The following is an 18,264-nucleotide window of genomic DNA, read 5'->3' as shown; positions in this document are numbered from 1 at the left end:
ATCAGCGCCAGCTATCTTTTTTCCCCTTTTTCCTACGTAGGTGCTACTTATTCCTATAATGAGATCTTCCCCACTTCCCAAGTCTGCACAAGGTGTGAGAGAGTCCTTGTCAGTTAAATGAAAGCCAGAATAGCTGCTGTCACTTAAATTTAGAGAAGCTGAAAAGTTGGTTGTCTTAAGTGGAATTAAATATGTTATTATCAAAAGAACTCAGCACCCTCCTAGGATTACAGGCATCCTGATAATCCTGGTAAATGGGGAATAATTTTAGATGTTTCTAAACTTTTAAAGAAAAATTTTAGAAAATGTTTGCTTGGTTAACATTCTTCCACATTACTCTTTGGTAGAAACAAAATACTAATTAACCTTAAAATTCTGCAGCTAAAAATGAAAAAACTCACAAGATCTGTGATAAAAGTCATCTTCAGCCATTACACCCTGCTCTTTACTCTCCACTATTCTCTCAATTGTTTTTTTAACTAGGCCCTTTGTTTCCTTGGACTCATCGTCATAGAAATAAAACATAGGGAAATATGGACCTCTATTTGTCTTTCATTATGTTAGCATAAGGAAATTCATCTTTGAATACATGTAAGTTCACTGCTGTCATGAAAACCATACAAGCACCAATCACTATGTTCCTACTCATTTGTTTCTAAATAATATCTGAAGTCTATTAACTAGGGTTAAGCCTCTCCAAGTTAACCTAGAGGATGTTCTTTCTAGTGAGTCACTTCATACCAAACAAGCTTCCCCCTTCTCCTTTATACCCCCCAATTGTGAAAAAAAATCCTTTTCTTTTTCAAAACACTGAGCAATCCTCAAAGCTCAATTGTCCAGTGAATTCTTTCTAATACAAAAGTTTAATGAACCTTGAGACAATAAATCTTTGACAGCATTTCTGTAATTACATCTAATACTTCTGATTTTCTTAGTTTCTATCACTTCTTCACTTCTCATTTAGGATGAGTTATTAAATGTATTAATCTCTGGATCTAAAAATATTTTTGTTTTAGCTATTGCCAGACAGACATTTCCACTAAGACCCTTATAGAGCGACCACAAATGACTGACAAATGATCTGGACACTGTTGCACAAATTCTCCCCTTTTTAGTAATTTTTAAGGTGAGCTCAGCTTTAAGAATTTTTAAAAATCACTAAATTCACCATGAGAAGTAGGTGAAAACCGCTTAAGTAGAGATACAAAGCGTTTATGTTCTGGGGGAGACCAAAGTGTATCCTTTTATCAAACAGCTAATTGGACTAACAGAGAATTTCCATCCAAAATGACACTCATTACATAGACTTTCATTTCCTCATCCAATATAGTTCATTTTACTGTAGTGTTACGTCATAAAAAACAAAGCTCATTCATCACATTCTTACACCTGTGGTTTTGACACAAGCCACTGCACTTTAGCCATCAGATGTTCCAGAAAGATCCCAGCACCAGCAAAATACTCTCCTGAATCCTTAGGCATCAAAGAAAAACAGATAAATTTCACTGTTGTAATCAGTAAAACCTTGTTGTGTGTAAGATTTGGAAGTGCAGACTTCTGGTCACTATCAGAGGTAGAGTAAAAAAAACAGACTGGTGCATTTCGTCCCAGCTGAAATTGTAAGGAGTATTTCCGCATTCACATTTCAGACCACAGCCCTCACATTCTGACGCTGCCAACATTTCGAGAGGCCCCCAAGTTGAGGCCTTTATCCCTGCAAACAAGCTTATTCTATGTCCGACAAGATCCGAAGCCTAAAACATTTTGTTCAGGCATTTATTTCACACTATTGAATGGTAAAGCCTCCAACTTCCTCAAGTCACTGAGGGTGCTGTGTGCCTGTCACATCTCCTCCTGTTGTGTGTCCCTGGCCACCCTCCTGCAGCCAAGGTCGGGCGCTGGGCTGACCCTGTGTTTTGTCTCCTGAAAGCAGTGTGCCCTGGCAGCCCTCCGTGACACCATGATTATAGTAGAACTAATAAATTGATGTTTTTTTCCCTAAACCCTCTGCTTCTGTCTCATACTCTTATTTTCACCATCATCCTCAATATCCCTGATATAACTTTTAATTAGCTTCTTGCACTCTTGCTCAGTTTCATCAGCAGTCATCCCCTTACATCCAGTTTCAGTAGTCAAACTTTCAGTTACCCACCACCAACCTTGTGTGTCCAGAATTGGTGGGTTCTTGGTCTCGCTGACTACAAGAATGAAGCCGCAGACCCTCACGGTATTACAGTTCTTAAAGATGGTGGGTCCAGTTTCTTCCTTCTAGTGGGTTTGCGGTCTGGCTGACTTCAGGAATGAAGCTACAGATTACAGTTCATAAAGACAATGCGTCCGGAGTTGTTCATTCCTCCCCTCTCAAGTTGTTCACCCCTCCGGGTGGGTTCTGTGGTCTCGCTGGCCTCAGGAGCGAACCCTCGCTGCCAGTGTTACAGCTCATAAAGCAGCTGACACCCAAAAAGTGAACAGCATCAACACTTTCATGATAAGACAAAAACAACAAATCTTCCACTGCACCTGAAAAGACCACAAGCCAGTTGCCCCGACTGGGTTGGGTGGCCTACTTTTATTCCCTTATTTGGCCCCACCCACATCCTGCTGATTGGCCCATTTTACAGAGGGCTGATTGGTCCGTTCTGACAGAGTGCTAATTGGTGCATTTACAAACCTTTAGCCAGACACAGAGCACTGATTGGTACATTTACAATCCTTTAGCTAGACAGAAAAGTTTTCCAAGTCCCCACCAGATTAGCTAGACACAGAGCACTGATTGGTTTGTTTACAAACCTTTAACTAGACACAGAATGCTGATTGGTGCATTTACAATCCTTTAGCTAGACAGAAAAATTCTCCAAGTCCCCACCCCTCCCAGAAGCCCGGCCAGCTTCACCTCTCACTGGCACTCCACGCTGCACTTTGCTGCACTTAGCCCAGGCACTCAGGCAGCCCAGAGGGAGCTCATTCCAGACAATCAAGAGGAAAAGAGGGGAAGTGAGAAAGAGACAGAGACTTGCTATCATGACCAGCGATTCCGCGAAGAGGGAACGGTGGTCCACGCACAGTATTCAGCCTCTCATCAAGCCCAGCAGGTGTCGGTGGGCCGCGCGGAGTGCGAGGCTTGCCAAGCCCGTGCTCGCCTGGAACGCGCGCAGCAGCCCCGGCTCGCGCCCACGCTTCTCGCTTCATACTTCCGCGTGAGCAAAGGGAGCCGGCTGCGGCCTCGGCCCTCCCCAGAGGGGCCGTCATAGCGCAGCGGCGGACTGAAGGGCTCCTCTGGAACGGCCAGAGCAGACGCCAAGGCCGAGGAGGAGCGGACGCCGAGGCCTAGGAGGCGCGAAGAGTGAGCGAGGGCTGCTAGCAAGTTGTCACCTCTCACTTGGATGGAAAATTTTACATACAATACAATATTATGTGTGTGTGTGTTTGTAAGAGAGATACCACAGTCACATAACTTTTATTAGAGTATATTGTTATAAGTATTCTATTTTATTATGGGCTATTGTTAATCTCTTACGGTGCCTAATTTATAAATTAAATTTTATCTTAGGTATGTACTTACAGGAAAAAAACAGTGTATATAGGATTTAGTGCTGTATGTGGTTTCAGGCATCCACTGGGGGTCTTGGAACATAACCCAGTCAAATAAGGGGGAACTACTGTATTTTTTCTGCGACCAGAGTGATCTATTTCAAATGCAAATCTCTTCATGCTACTTCCTCCTCAAAATTTGCAAGATTTTTGATATCTCTTCCTTCCCTCTTCGTCCCTTTTCCTACTCCCAGTATCTCTACCCTTATCTTTTACCTCTCTCCACCATCAGTTTCCTGAAATCCCAAAATGTAGAATTACTTTCCCTCCCATTGAGCTATCTTCTCAGGCTCAAGGCCTTTATACAAGCTGTTTCCCCGCCTGGAAGCCAATCCAGTTACACTAGAACTTCTGGGTGGGGCACAAGCAAGGGTATTTTTTCGAAGCTCCCTAGGCGCTTCTAATGTACAGCCAGTATTGGAAAACATAGTAATTTAAACCCTTGCTTAATTAAAAAAACAAATTCAGGGAAGTTATCAAGTTTTTCCAAGATCACATGTCACAGGATTCTTTTTGCCTTTGTTTCCCCAAAATAATGTATGTCTTAATGATTCTTTGAATGTCAATCACAGCAATAGACACGTTCTAAATTTGATTTTTAAATATTTTGAAGTAGCAACTGAACAGGGGACCCAATGGAAAAACACGTGCGCTGCATGTCAGTTCTTGCCTTCTTCAAAATGATCCTACAGTCAGCTATTTCGGGTTATCATTTTTAGTTAAGATATCAGTATGGCTGCATAGTATTCCATGGTGTATATGCACCACATTTTCTTCATCCAGTCTATCATTGATGGACATTTAGGTTGATCCGATGTATTTGTTATTGTGAATAGTGCTGTAATGAACATAATGTGTGCATGCATCTTTATAATAGAAGAGTTTATATTTCTTTAGGTATATACCAAGTAATGGGATTGCTAGGTCAAATGGTATTTCTGGTTTTAGGTCTTTGAGAAATCATCATATTGTCTTCCACACTGAACTAATTTATATTCTCAGCAACAGTGTATAAACATTCGTTTTTCTTCACAATCTCACCAGCGAAATCATGTTCTTCACAGGGATGGATGGAGCTGGAGGCCATTATCCTTAGCAAACTAACCCAGGAACAGAAAATCAAATACTGCATGTTCTCACTTATAATGAGAGGGAGCTAAATGATGAGAACGCATAGACACATGGAGGGGAACAATACACACTGGGGCTTATTGGAAGGTGGAGGGTGGAAGGTGGAGGGTGGAGGTTGGGAGGAGGGAGAAGATCAGGAAAAATAACTAATGGGTACTAGACTTAATACCTGGGTGATGAAATGATCTGTACGACAAACCCGCATGACACAAGTTTATCTACGTAACAAACCGGTACAGGCACCCCTGAATTTAAAGTAAGTTAAAACAGATATTAATATGAGAATTTTGGAATCTTTAAAATTTCTCTGTGTAAACCTACTTTTGAGAAGACATAACCCAGGAATAACACAGTGGGTTATTATTTATGTTCCTTATTTCAAATGTGTTATTAGGGGCAAAATAAAACTTTGGTTAACATATTCCAAAGATAAATCTTTGCAGCTAAATGTAAACTATGAGTTGATTTCTGGTGTTTCGCCTTAAAACTACAAAAGTGACTCTGAATCTGAGGTGTCGCTCTGTGCTCCCCATTCTGCTTCCCAGTCCTCAAAGATGAGGCTCTCGGTGCTTTAGGCACAGAGGTGCTAACTTTTTGTGTTATTTCATACAACCTATTGTGCCTGGGTTATGGTGACATGTCCTTTGACTATTGATTGCAATCTCTAGATAAAAAGAGCAAGTTTCTGCTTCCCCAAGGTAAGGCACAGCCAATAGGCCAGATCTATAATTTAAGACTACCAGGAGTGAGCTTCAAACCTTGCCTTTGGTGATAATGTTATCAATCAGAAGAATTAACCAGACCTCCTAGCTGAGGACTTTAACAGATGGAACTATACAAAGGTAAAGCAGATAGGCAACACATTAAAATATAAATGGCTTCATTAATTGTGATTTAGATATTCAACTTATGAAAACTTTTTCTTCTTCTTTGGAATAATTAAGTTGTAAGAAAATAAATCTAGCCATACTTTAAAAAATGAGAAAATGTTCAGGCTAAAGATATATAGTGGTAACTTATAAGACTTATAAGATTAATATAATGAAGAAAAGATTATCCGCCGGGCGCGGTGGCTCAAGCCTGTAATCCCAGCACTTTGGGAGGCCGAGAAGGGCGGATTACGAGGTCAGGAGATCGAGACCATCCTGGCTAACACGGTGAAACCCCGTCTCTACTAAAAAATACAAAAAACTAGCCAGGCGAGGTGGCGGGCGCCTGTAGTCCCAGCTGCTCGGGAGGCTGAGGCAGGAGAATGGCGTGAACTCGGGAGGCAGAGCTTGCAGTGAGCTGAGATCCGGCCACTGCACTCCAGCCTGGGCGACAGAGCGAGACTCAGTCTCAAAAAAAAAAAAAGATTATCATAGTCTGTGGGTGTGGGGACGTGTGTGTGTGTGTGTGTGTGTGTGTGTGTGTGTGTGTGTGTGTGTGTGTGTGGACGTGTGTGTGTGTGTGTGTGTGTGTGTGTGTTGCTGCCCTCTACTGGGGATCAAAGGACGAGTTCTCATTAAGTTCTTACCAGCTCAATTCCAATTGAAAATCTCTTCATGATAAAAATTAAATCAAGCACCTTGCAAAGTTCTAAGTACCAGAAACAAAGTATAGTACCACAAGACTATAAACCCTAGGGTTTTTTTTTTTTTTTTTTCCTCAATTGTCCGTACTTTACATTTTAGAGGAAAATCGTTGAAATCATGCAAAGACAGCCTTTACTGAGAATGATTTTTACCTCTAAGACTGAGAGTTTCATTCAGAATTGACATTCAGGATGAATACCAATGAGTCAGATCGGCTTTATTCAGTATCAGTTACACGCATATAAAATGATTTTAGTACCCTTAAAAAATTTTTGGTAACCTTGGCTGGGTGCGGTGACTCATGCCTATAATCCCAACGCTCTGGCAGGCCAGGGTCAGACGGATCACTTGAGGCCAACATGGTGAAACCCCGTCTCTACTAAAAATACAAAACTCAGCCAGGCATGGTGGTGGGTGTCTGTAATCCCAGCTACTAGGGAGGCTGAGGCAGGAGAGTCCCTTGAACCCGGAAAGCGGAGGTTGCAGTGAGCCGAGATCGCGCCACTGCACTCCAGCCTGGGCGACAGAGCAAGATTTTATCTCAAAAAAAAAAAAAAAAGCTGGGCGTGATGGCTCACGTCTGTAATCCCAGCACTTTGGGAGGCCGAGGCGAGCAGATCACCCGAGGTTGTGAATTCAAGACCAGCCTGACCAACATGGAGAAACCCATCTCTACTAAAAAAACAAAATCAGCCGGGCATGGTGGCACATGTCTGTAATCCCAGCTACTCCACAGGCTGAGGCAGGAGAATCACTTAAACCCGGAGGCAGAGGTTGCAGTGAGCCGAGATCGCGCCATTGCACTCCAGCCTGGGCAACAAGAGTGAAATTCTGTCTCAAAAAAGAAAAAAAAAAAAAAAAAGATTTGGTAACCCCATATTTTCTGTAGAGTTCTGGTAAATTGTATGACTTGATTTCACTGATGAATTTCTTTTGTTTTGTCTCATTTAATCTTCTTACTACTATGAGGCAAGTATTATTAATATCCCCAACTTATCACATGAGAGAATTTAAGCACAAAGATGTAAATAAATATTCTGAAGCCTCACAGCTGGAAACAAAACGTAGGACTTTGAATGCAGGAAATCTCAGGACAGAAGCCATGCTCTCAGCAAACACACTAAAAGGCCTTGCATATAACATGGTGCTGAGCACATAACATGGTTATGCTGCAAAAAATGTACTTGCAGAGCGAGATTATTCACCTATTAATTCTTGAAAATCAATGTGTTATGAGTTAGTCTTAAGTTTCTCCAAGGCAAAACTATGACACAACATATGCCATGCTAAATTATGGAAATATTTCATCTTGAGATGCCAAATTTTAAAGCAGAAATACTGAAAGTAAATATAGTTTATATTCCATAGATTTTGTTGTTCCTGGAATTCTTCATGCTTTTTCTAACCCTCCACCCTTTGCTCATTTTCATTATCTTTACATGACTTAGTTATGCCAATGCCTCCTAGCCTACTATAATCTGCATTAGTCTGCTTGAAATGCCATAACAAAATATCATTGACTTGCTGGCTTAAGCAACAGAAATTTTTGTTCATACAGTTCTGAAGGCTGGAAGTTCGAAATTAGGGTGCCAGTATAGTCGGGTTCTGGTGAGGTCCCCCTTCCAGGTTGCAGAGAGTCACCTTTCACAATGTACTCACATAGTCTTCCCTGGCTGTGAGAGCTGGAAGGCCATGAGGTAGATGAAGGAGATGACGGGAGGGAGGGTAGTAGGGGAGAGCAACATCTTCCTCTTCTTATAAAGTCACCAATTCTATGGGATTTGGACTCCACCCTTATGACCTCATTTATCTTGGTTACCTCCTGAGAGCTCTGTATTCAAATATAGTCACACTGGGGGTAAGGGCTTCCATATATGAATTGGGGGCATACAATTCAGTCCATAACATCATCTTTTACATTTCAATTGCCCATTTTCTCCTTTCTTAGAATTAATGTCTTGCAATCACCTGTTTACTTACCTGTGTCTCGTTATACACGTGTTCCCTCAGGCCAAATTCTAACTATATCGCCACTGTATCCCAGGCATAGAACATATTCATGTGGTGAGTACTGTTGGATGAATAAATCAATGATACCAATGGCTTTATTCTGCTTCTTTACCAGCTTTTAGAAGCAAATGTCATCATTAAAGCAGGGGTAATAGGTTTGTTGGCTTAAGCAGATACCTGGGGCTTTACTGGAGATAAAACATCAAAACAAGCCTTATGCTCATTCAGCCACTAAACATCATGAATTTTAGTCTCCTCCAAAGTCCTCATCAAAATAGTAGAATTTGCATGACAATCAAGTTAAATTTTGGGCAACAGCCATGACTGTGCTAGGAAGTAAGTGTTGCAACTGTTCAGGTGTGCAGCACACCAATTCAATTTGTAATTTCTTATTTCAGGTGAACACATTTTTTAAGAATAGAGTGAATGATTTAATAAATTATATCCATTGAATAAGTGACCATATAATATACATACCATACTCAACAATTAGTTAAAATAAGTTATAAAAAAAGACATTGTAATCAGGCCTGTACACATTTTATTATACTCTGATTAACAAGCATGTAACAAAATTTTGAGCATGACAAGGAAGAAATATTTCAAATTGTTTCTTACAAAAGCATTAAGAACAATACACAAAGACTGTTCATAATATTTTATAGTCAGCTAAAAATAACAAGACATTCTAGGACTTTAGGAGTTTTCCTTTTCTTTCAACTAGAGCGTTTATTTCCATTAGCTTTGCTACAGTGAAAATTAACATATATGGACATACACATAGCAGTGAAATGGAAAATGAAGGCATACAACAAACATTCTGATTAATCAACAAGTATAAAATACAGCCTTTTAGTACTTCTGAACTTACATTTTCTTTGAATGTACAATGAAACTTTTTGTGTAAAATGTTTTTAATGTTAATTTTGACAGTTCCCAAAGTAATTAATACTTTTTCTTAGCACCACCATTAATCTAATTTTAGAATTTGAAATGAATTAAGAAACACACTAATCTCATTCAGAGGTGCTATTCACAACACTGAACAACAGGCAATCCACTGCCCCTTATCAAGGCAGAGACACTGTAGTAAATGAGTAGTTCACCAATACTGTCTATCCCAGGTGAATATCAGCCCTGATCTTACTTCCAATGACCAGATACATGTTTTGGCTTATTTGTAGTAGCATGAGCTATGAGATATGAAACATGAAAGTCACATAGACATGAAATTAAACTCAAATCTCTACTGCATGGAGGCTGAATGTGAAATATTTCACAGTGACTAAAACTGACTGGCTAACAGGCAATGGTGGATTTGTATATTCAACTTTGATTAACATAAATGGACTTTACAAGAAACCCTTGAGATTTAATTAATGCTGATAATCCAAGGGCTCCAAATGACTGAGGAGCCTTTAAAATCAGTATATGTGACCTTTTATATTTTTTTCCATAAGAAAAAAAAATAAAAACACCGAGGTACTTAAGTTTCTTTTCAAGGGATTACTGTTGGTTATCTTCCTGAGATGCAAAAGACCACAGAAAAAGCACCATGCCTAGGCTGCTGAATGAGGCATCAGACACTAATAGTTTGGTCCTTTCCTGAATGGATCTCTTCCAGCAATTACACTAAAACATAGTGATGGGTCACAGATGCCTGGGGGGCCTGGTTGCCCTTGGATTCCAGGTTTTCCATGATCTCCGTCTTTGCCAGGGAGACCTGGGTCTCCTGGAGGACCTTCTTTGCTTATTCCAGGAGGGCCCTCTGGACCTAAAATGGGACATTGGCAAGATGTAAACAGAGAACTTTAGTTTTTTATAGTGAAATAGCTGATTCTGCAAGAAACTTAAACTAAAAAAGAAAAAACCTCTTGAATATTTTATATATTTGCACTAATTATAAAGTAGAGGCGGCCGGGCGCAGTGGCTCAAGCCTGTAATCCCAGCACTTTGGGAGGCCGAGACGGGCGGATCACGAGTTCAGGAGATCGAGACCATCCTGGCTAACACGGTGAAACCCCGTCTCTACTAAAATACAAAATAAATTAGCCGGGCGAGGTGGCGGGCGCCTGTACTCCCAGCTACTCGGGAGGCTGAGGCAGGAGAATGGCGTGAACCCGGGAGGCGGGGCTTGCAGTGAGCTGAGATCCGGCCACTGCACTCCAGCCTGGGCAACAGAGCTAGACTCCGTCTCAAAAAAAAAAATAATAATAAAATAAAATAAAATAAAATAAAGTAGAGGCATTTTCATAATTCTACATATCTTCTGCTTTGAAAAGAGCCATCCAAAAGTTATCAGTACTTTTTGAAAACTAGCTATATTAACATAGCAACCATGCTACTGATTAAAACATTTAGCTAACATTATAATATTCCATTTTGTGTACTGTCCAATCTTATTTCTTCCTTTCAGCCTATCTTTTACCGATATTATTATAAATTGACAGGTGATATATAAGCCAAAGCTGAGTCATTTTTGTGCCATATTTATGACAAATAAATGACTGTTTCTATTATACATATTTTTAGTTTCCATATCTAAATGCATTATTCTTATTTTAGTATAATAGTCATCAATACACATAGGTATGAAAGCCCTAATTTGTCCAACATAGCCTGATTAGTTCAATTAGCATGCTCGAGGAAACAAAAGCTAGCTTAGGATATTGGCCTTTTAAAGTGGATTCAAAATAACAAAAACAAAATATTCAGATTTTGGGAAGGAGCACAGTGGTTTCGGTCTCTTCTTACTCCTCTATTCCCTGCTACTACTACTAATAAACATCTGTTTAGCACTTAACTGCAACTGTAAGTATTGTTCAAAGTATTTTACATAAACAAGTTTTAAGTCATTTGATCAACTCCAAAGCCTCTTAATAACATCTAATCATAGCAAACATTTATTGAAAACATAATTGTGATTGTCCTGCATTGTTCTGAAAGCTACATATGGAAACTATTTAATCTCCCAATAATGTCATGATGGAGATAACATTATCATCACCATCTTACCAGTGAGGAAACTGAGACATGACAGAGTTAAATAGCACAGCTAGCAGAGATTACTTAACCACTTCAGCATTTCTCTGCTTCTCAGAGGGTCATAAAGACTAAACAGTGTTATACACCAGATAAGCAGGGGTGCCAAACGATTCTAGAACTCTTCTAAGGAATAGATATTAAACTAAATGATAAGCAAGAGATAATATTGAAGGATTCATACATTGAGGATAATATATGAAAAATATTCTAGAAGTTGTACTTCAGTGTGTTAGATGTGAATCACTCAAAAAAGAAAACGGATGTCTTGGTTTCAATTTATTTCACATAGATCTATGATGACTTTTCTTAAAGCAAAATGAGCAGCAACACTTATGACCAGGCAGCAATTCTCACCCGGGGGACCAGGAGGACCTTGTTCTCCAGGATGCCCAAACCCTTGGCTCCCTTTTTCCCCATTTCTTCCTGGTAGGCCTGCAGGGTGTCAAACATCTGAGTAAGTTTACTTAAAATCACTGCCTTTTAGATTGTTTCTTTCAAAGCTGTTAATATACACATGAAATAAAAATGTCTTTTAAAAACCAGCTTGCCATCTATTTTTTCTTACTAATGGAAAACAATTTTTGAAGCAATCATTTCTAAAATGATCAGTGGTTTAGTTGCAAGACTTAATGGGAATCAAACATTTAGAAAAGAAAATGGTTTGGAATTATTAGCCCTTTGTGTTAATCATAGTTTTTTAAAAATTACTTTATGAAACATCTAAATTGTTTATATATTATTAAACAAAAACGAAAGAATTATCAATCAACATTTCACATAAACTTTCAAAGGCAAGGAGAAATTCTGGGCTATTAGGAAGTTTTATTGCAAAACTTATTTTTCCTATAATAGAAAAAAAATGAATAAGGTAACAGTGCAGAAAGTTACCAAAGTCAAAACAAAGGAAATGGCATCCATGATTTTCCATTTAAAAACTTTTCTAGACTCAAGCAAAATTTCTCAGTACATTGACAACATTTTCTAATTTGTAACTTCATGTGTTCATAAATTTGACTTCTCTATTTGATAATATTGCATTAAAAAATAATTTCTCTTTAATTCAGTTGGCAAATTATGTAAAGACTTGAGCATTTACAGATTTTTTTTTATCATGAAAACAAAGTTAATTCTTGACTATTAAATGGATATAGGATATGAATTTTTTTAAAAAACAACTTTTTAAAATTCATTTTCTTGTTCAAACTAACTGCATACCTTTTAATCCTCTGATACCTGGACGTCCAGGGACACCCATTAATCCAGGAACACCATCTCTTCCTGGCAAACCAGGTAATCCTCGGGGACCCTCTGGTCCTACAGGACCAGGTGGCCCAGGAATACCCGGGGAGCCATGTTGGGACTGGCAATGATCACAATTTCTAATTCTTCCACTCTGAAGTAAGACTGGTAGCTGGGCTTTTAAAAACAAAGAAACCCCATCCCTTATGTTTAAATGGTGAGTTGGTGTTAATTATATTTCTATTTTATTTTTTTCAGTTTACAGAGAAAACAACTATGAGCACTGAATATGTACATATTTCTTGGTCAATAATTTGACTTCTAGGAATGTGACTATGGAAATATTCACTGCTCTATGCAGTCATTTAATTACAGAAATTGCTTAAAATAGGGGAAAAAGTAAAAGTGCCCCCAAAAGAAATTGGTGGAATTATAGATATTCATATTGATGAACTAAATTATCAAAAAATATGCTACAAAAGAAAATTATAATAATGACAAATAATAAATTTCTTTAATAAAAAGATTATAAAAGAGTATGTATGATACATCTTTATAAAAATACTAGTTGAAGAAAAGTAGATGAGGCTTATAAATGTTATCTGTTTTATTCTTCACCTCACTTATATCCTCTACAATTTGTCCTAAGAATTTGTATTACTTTTGTAATTTGAAAAAAGTGATTAAAATGCTGTATTTGATACTTACCTCTTATTACATCCGTGCAAACTTGTCGAATAAATTGTTCTGAAAACTCTCTTCCCTATATCAAAGTATTAGGGGTTATGACATGCACATAAAGAACATGAGCAAAAATCAATGAAAATATAATAACTCTGGAAGAAGCAGAATACATACGGGCTTCCCATCCAAACCTGGGGGTCCCTGAGGACCTGGGTCCCCAGGTTGCCCCTTAGGACCTGCAGGCCCCATCAAGCCATCCACCCCAGATTCTCCTTTTGATCCAATGGCACCTCGGACACCAGGATCCCCCTTTTCACCTCTCTAAAAGCAAAAGAAATGTTTACAAGTTCTACTTAAATATTTCGGAAGGTGTAATTCCATTATGAAACTCCTTAAGGATGATGAATGTATACATATGTAAGCTACGTAAGGACTAGCTGGAAATACTATCATTGACCAGAAGGGAAATTTCATATCATATTAAACTGTCATTTATCCATCCATCCAATCAGCCAGACCTACAAACATCCACTACTGATTGAGTATATTGCGTAGGTAATATGCACACTGCCAGAGATATCACAATGGGCATAACACAGTCCTATTCACAAGGAGCTTGCATTTTAGTGGGTCCGACAGATACAGAAATGCACAATATTCTTATTCAAAAATATGGAGAAAAAATTCAGCTCCAAGTCTGGCAGAAAAACCAATAATAGTGACAATTCACATTTCATATCAAATTCAGTATAAATGTACATATTCTGAAAACTGCTAATTGGGAACTTCCACTGAAGAAGATGAAAAACGTTTCATTTTCTGGTTTTTACTCAAAAGCTAGATTTATATAGTATTGAAACCCAAGCAAAAAGGACTGAAGAACGAGAGCAAGAGAGCATAATACATGAAGAAACATACCTCTCCTTTTGCGCCATGATGGCCTTGAATTCCCTTTGAAAATCAATAGGAAAAAAACTATAATAAATGTGCAAGCTACAGTACTGTAACGTGGCATCCACCTTTTACCACATACTTAATCAAATTTAAAATTTCAATTTGGAAAATATTGATAGCATTAGTGACAAAATTACACATAAAAGAGACCCTTTTTGCCTTTTAGAGAAGGCTAATGACTAGGAAATATGTGAACCGAATAATATAAAAATTTTAATTTGCTTAACTGTTTCCTTCTTAGATATGAATATTTTCGAATGCTGCAGGTTGAACCACGTGGGTAAGAATGGGATTCTACTGAATTTAAAATATATCACTATTTTAATAAAAATCAAAACTCAAATCAGATTAAATATTAGGTATATTTATTGTTGTATTCAGTAATTAAGATAAATCATCTATTTTTCCAAGTTTATGTTCTTAAAATTAAATTTTGATTGGGTGCTATTGACAAAGGATGGGTTAAAACAAAGATACCATTAAAAGTGACTAGTAAGAGAGAAAACCCCCAGCTGTCCTGTGCTTAAACCATTCACTGCCAGTAATTAAGAGACCAGAGAAGCAATGTCATGTAAAAGATGGTATTTTTTCACAATGATATAAACACTGGGGAGCCCATGCATGAAGCCCATTCAACTATAATTACCAGCTACATCTGGATGGCTCCATTAAAGTCTTTCCCATTCCTCTTTTCCATATTTATTTCAGTGGTATATTATACAGGAAAAAACTCTCAGGAAAGGTATTAACATTTTCCATTTTTGAAATTCAATGTACACCTGGGCTCAAAAATCTCCTAATATTCACTCAGGTAAAAAGATAAAACTTTCATAACAGGTAGGTTTTCATTATTCAACTTTAAAATAAAAAATCAGTGTTCTGAAATTTAATATGAAATTTAATGTATAATGTTGCACACAATAAAGTCTGAGTTGGGGTATATCTTTTGATTCATTTTCAGGCTCCTCAAATATGGCGTCCAAATTTGACAAAGGAAAGAATTAGATAAAACTCATAAAACACCAAATATTTAGTTTTTGTATATAAATCTTTTAGTAAGTAAAACGAACTTTGTATGGCATACTTGAATTTTGTTTCTGAAGAAATGCAGGAGTGATCCTTACAAGATACAATCCAACAACTAGTCCCAACATAAGAAGGGAGACGAAATAGTTAAGTTCTCAATATGGGAACTGAATTAGAGCTAAAACTAAAAACAGCTGTCACCTGAGAACTCATTAAGACAATTCCGTGAGAGAAATATCCACTTTGATTCCATTCACAAAACCAGGGCCAAAAAAATAACATGTGCTGTGCTTGGTAGAGTGACAGGTAATTAAGACTGTTTACATGAAGAGTTTGGGATGACTCTTCAGCCGCTGAAAAGCAACAGCTGCTCTGGCCCTGGGTACTCCATGCAGGTTAACCTCCTGGTGGTGAGAAATGTGGCTTCCAATCAATCGAGGGCAGAGGCTTTCTAGAGAACCCAAATCCTGCCTTAGGAGAGCAGACACACTCTTTTCCTTGAGAAGTGAAAAAGTTAGTGAAACCTTAGAGAAAGAGTGATCCATACGCCAGTAAGCTAGCTAAGTTGTGAGTTCAAATTCTAAAGGAAATATCCTTTTCTGAGAGTTATTGTGAGTAACCTTTATTGATAAAAGGTCTGGGCTGTGGAGGTTAAATGGATGAAGGGGCGAAGGTCCTATGGGAACAGCGGTTTATAGATATTTTGTGATTAACTTAAGGAAACTCAGAGAGTTGATCTGTGTTGCCACGTTGGGGAATAGGGATGGAGTTGTTTGTGTCATCAGGTGGGTCTGAGTCAAGTGGAGGATCATAAAAACTGAAAGACATTTTATTGAATATAATTGTACTGAGGTGATTCCAATCATTCCTCCTCTTGGTTACTTTTGCTTTTACTTTTATTGTTACCTTCTAAATTCTCAATTCTTCTTAATACTGGCACTCACCTTCCATCCCATATTGCAGATAACCTTGGGGCCCTATGCTTACACTCTTCCCAATGGTCTCTCAGACTCCTCCAACTAAGGGACACAGAGACCCCTGTCCTTGGAAACATCACCACCCAGTTTTATCCCACTCTCTCCAGAGCTGGTATAATTGCAGAATCTTTCTCCCACTCACCCTCAGAGAAAGAGGTCCACCCCATGGGAGGACTCACATATCCAGCTTGCCCTTTCAGACCTGACGAAGTTGGAACCATGTCCAGCATTCTGCAGCTAGAAGCAAGACAGCAGCAAACATGCTACCCTAAGGACCAATCTCCTTTATGCCTTTGTCCATCCACTTTGGCTCTGACTGAACTTACAGTCACATGGCAATCTCACTGAAATACCACCTAACGAGAAGGGTTTAGTCAAGAGACAAGCAAAGCCATCTTACTGTGTGTGTCTGTTCTACAACACTGTCTCTCAGGATAGCATTTTAATATATCTCCAGAGCAGTAAATTGTCTCTCTGAACAAACTAAAGGGAAAAAAGTACATTTATCCACCACACGTGGCCCCAACTGATTTTCAAGAAGAAAAGCAAGACAAACCAGCAGGTATGAACAAGCTGTCATTGTGTGACTGACTCTCTCTAGCCAATAACTACCCCTAAGAAATGAGTGGAATTTTCTACCTTCAGTCATTTGCTAAGATACATTAAAAAACAAAATTCAGAGCCACCAATGCTATCATTATGAGAAAGTGAAAATATAAAACAAACAATTAAAGAAACTCATTATCACCACACTACCTACACGTTCAACCTTATACACTTAGAATGTATGTTATACTTATCCTTCTCCCCACCCATTTTTATTTGCAAGTAATCCTCTCTCAACATTGTCCAGTTATGTGACTTGTTATTTCATTTTTTATCAGAAGAAAACCAAAAAATACCTGTTGCCCTGGAATTCCCTGTCTTCCATTATCTCCCTTTTGACCCTTTAACATAAATAAACATTATTGATTAGTTTGCACACTTATGATGCAATCACATATACAATACAAACTATGTATTACCTTGAGTTCCAGAAGAAATGTAACAAAAGCAGTGATACAAATATATAAATTACGTGAGAGATGGGAAAGTCAGTCACTCAGAGGAAAAGAAGAAAAGTCATCCTAATCTTATAGTTAAACTGGCCAGAGATAAGGAACAAATTACTGATTTGGGCGAAACATGTAAATAATTCTAGACAATAAGGATGTTCTTCTAAGTCCATATTAACAGTGGGAAAATAGTTTAAAAATTCAATGGATATGGACATTTTGTTAATTTCAGTGGCAATTATGTTCATTGTTGACTATGGACATGTGAGGACAAGAAGACCTGTTGAAAATTTTATTTTTAAAAATTAAAATATACTGTCACATTTTAGTAAATAAGTCATTTAAATGAAGAGCTTTAAATCAGCATAAGAGAACAGAAAAATTAATAAAGGTATAAACACATTTATCTGTTCAATAAATATTTTTGGGTATCTACCATTCATGGGACATTGTGCTAGACTCTGAAGCACTACTTCATCCTTACATTTATTGTGCAAATTAATTAGCAGTTTCTAGGAAGACATATACCTAGATAAGGCAATCAATAAAAGATCTAGTGACTACAATTTTACATCACCCTTGCCTAGTAATGAATTCATCAATTTACATAAGTGAATTCCTAATATTTATTAAGCAGCGCCTATTTCCTGGCACTTAGGGACTGAAACAAAGATATCACTGTAGACTTTAAGTCACTTACTGTGTGGTAAGAGAGATAAATCTAGAATGATGAAAATACTGCTGATAAGTCTATAATGTATAAACATCTGGGTTGGATATTATTGGAACTTAGGAAGGGGCATCTGACAGAAAGAGTAGGGAATGTGACTCACCCTTTGTGTAGCCTTGAGGGATGAGTAAGAGGTAGCCAATTGGAGAAAGGATAGGAGGGTGTATCAGGGAGAGAAGACACAGGTGAAAGGCAGGTAGGTAGTTTCTTTTGGCTAAAGCAGCAGAGCAGGATTGGATAAGAATGGG

At 38.2% G+C, this 18,264-nt stretch overlaps 1 protein-coding gene across 5 annotated transcripts in view; it reads right to left on the bottom strand.

Annotated features, from left to right (window-relative positions):
• Positions 1 to 8,830: 8,830 nt before the first annotated feature.
• COL21A1 (collagen type XXI alpha 1 chain) overlaps positions 8,831 to 18,264 on the bottom strand; it is a 200,229-nt gene continuing 190,795 nt past the window's right edge. For 4 of the 5 annotated variants that reach the window (XM_065543895.1, XM_065543894.2, XM_045391079.2 and 1 more), the window contains 7 exons: positions 17,134 to 17,178; positions 14,193 to 14,225; positions 13,449 to 13,595; positions 13,299 to 13,353; positions 12,567 to 12,767; positions 11,706 to 11,783; positions 8,831 to 10,080 (listed from right to left, as the gene is read on the bottom strand). In XM_065543895.1, coding sequence (XP_065399967.1) covers positions 9,893 to 10,080; positions 11,706 to 11,783; positions 12,567 to 12,767; positions 13,299 to 13,353; positions 13,449 to 13,595; positions 14,193 to 14,225; positions 17,134 to 17,178 — 747 coding nt within the window. In that variant the 3' untranslated portion in view covers positions 8,831 to 9,892. The remainder of the gene's footprint in view (positions 10,081 to 11,705; positions 11,784 to 12,566; positions 12,768 to 13,298; positions 13,354 to 13,448; positions 13,596 to 14,192; positions 14,226 to 17,133; positions 17,179 to 18,264) is intronic. The other variant, XM_065543896.2, reaches the window with a different exon arrangement.

The sequence above is a fragment of the Macaca fascicularis genome, chromosome 4 (genome assembly GCF_037993035.2).
Source record: "Macaca fascicularis isolate 582-1 chromosome 4, T2T-MFA8v1.1".
Classification (NCBI taxonomy): domain Eukaryota; kingdom Metazoa; phylum Chordata; class Mammalia; order Primates; family Cercopithecidae; genus Macaca; species Macaca fascicularis.
The sequence above is the reverse complement of the archived record's forward strand: the minus strand, read 5'-3'. Positions and strand labels throughout refer to the sequence as shown.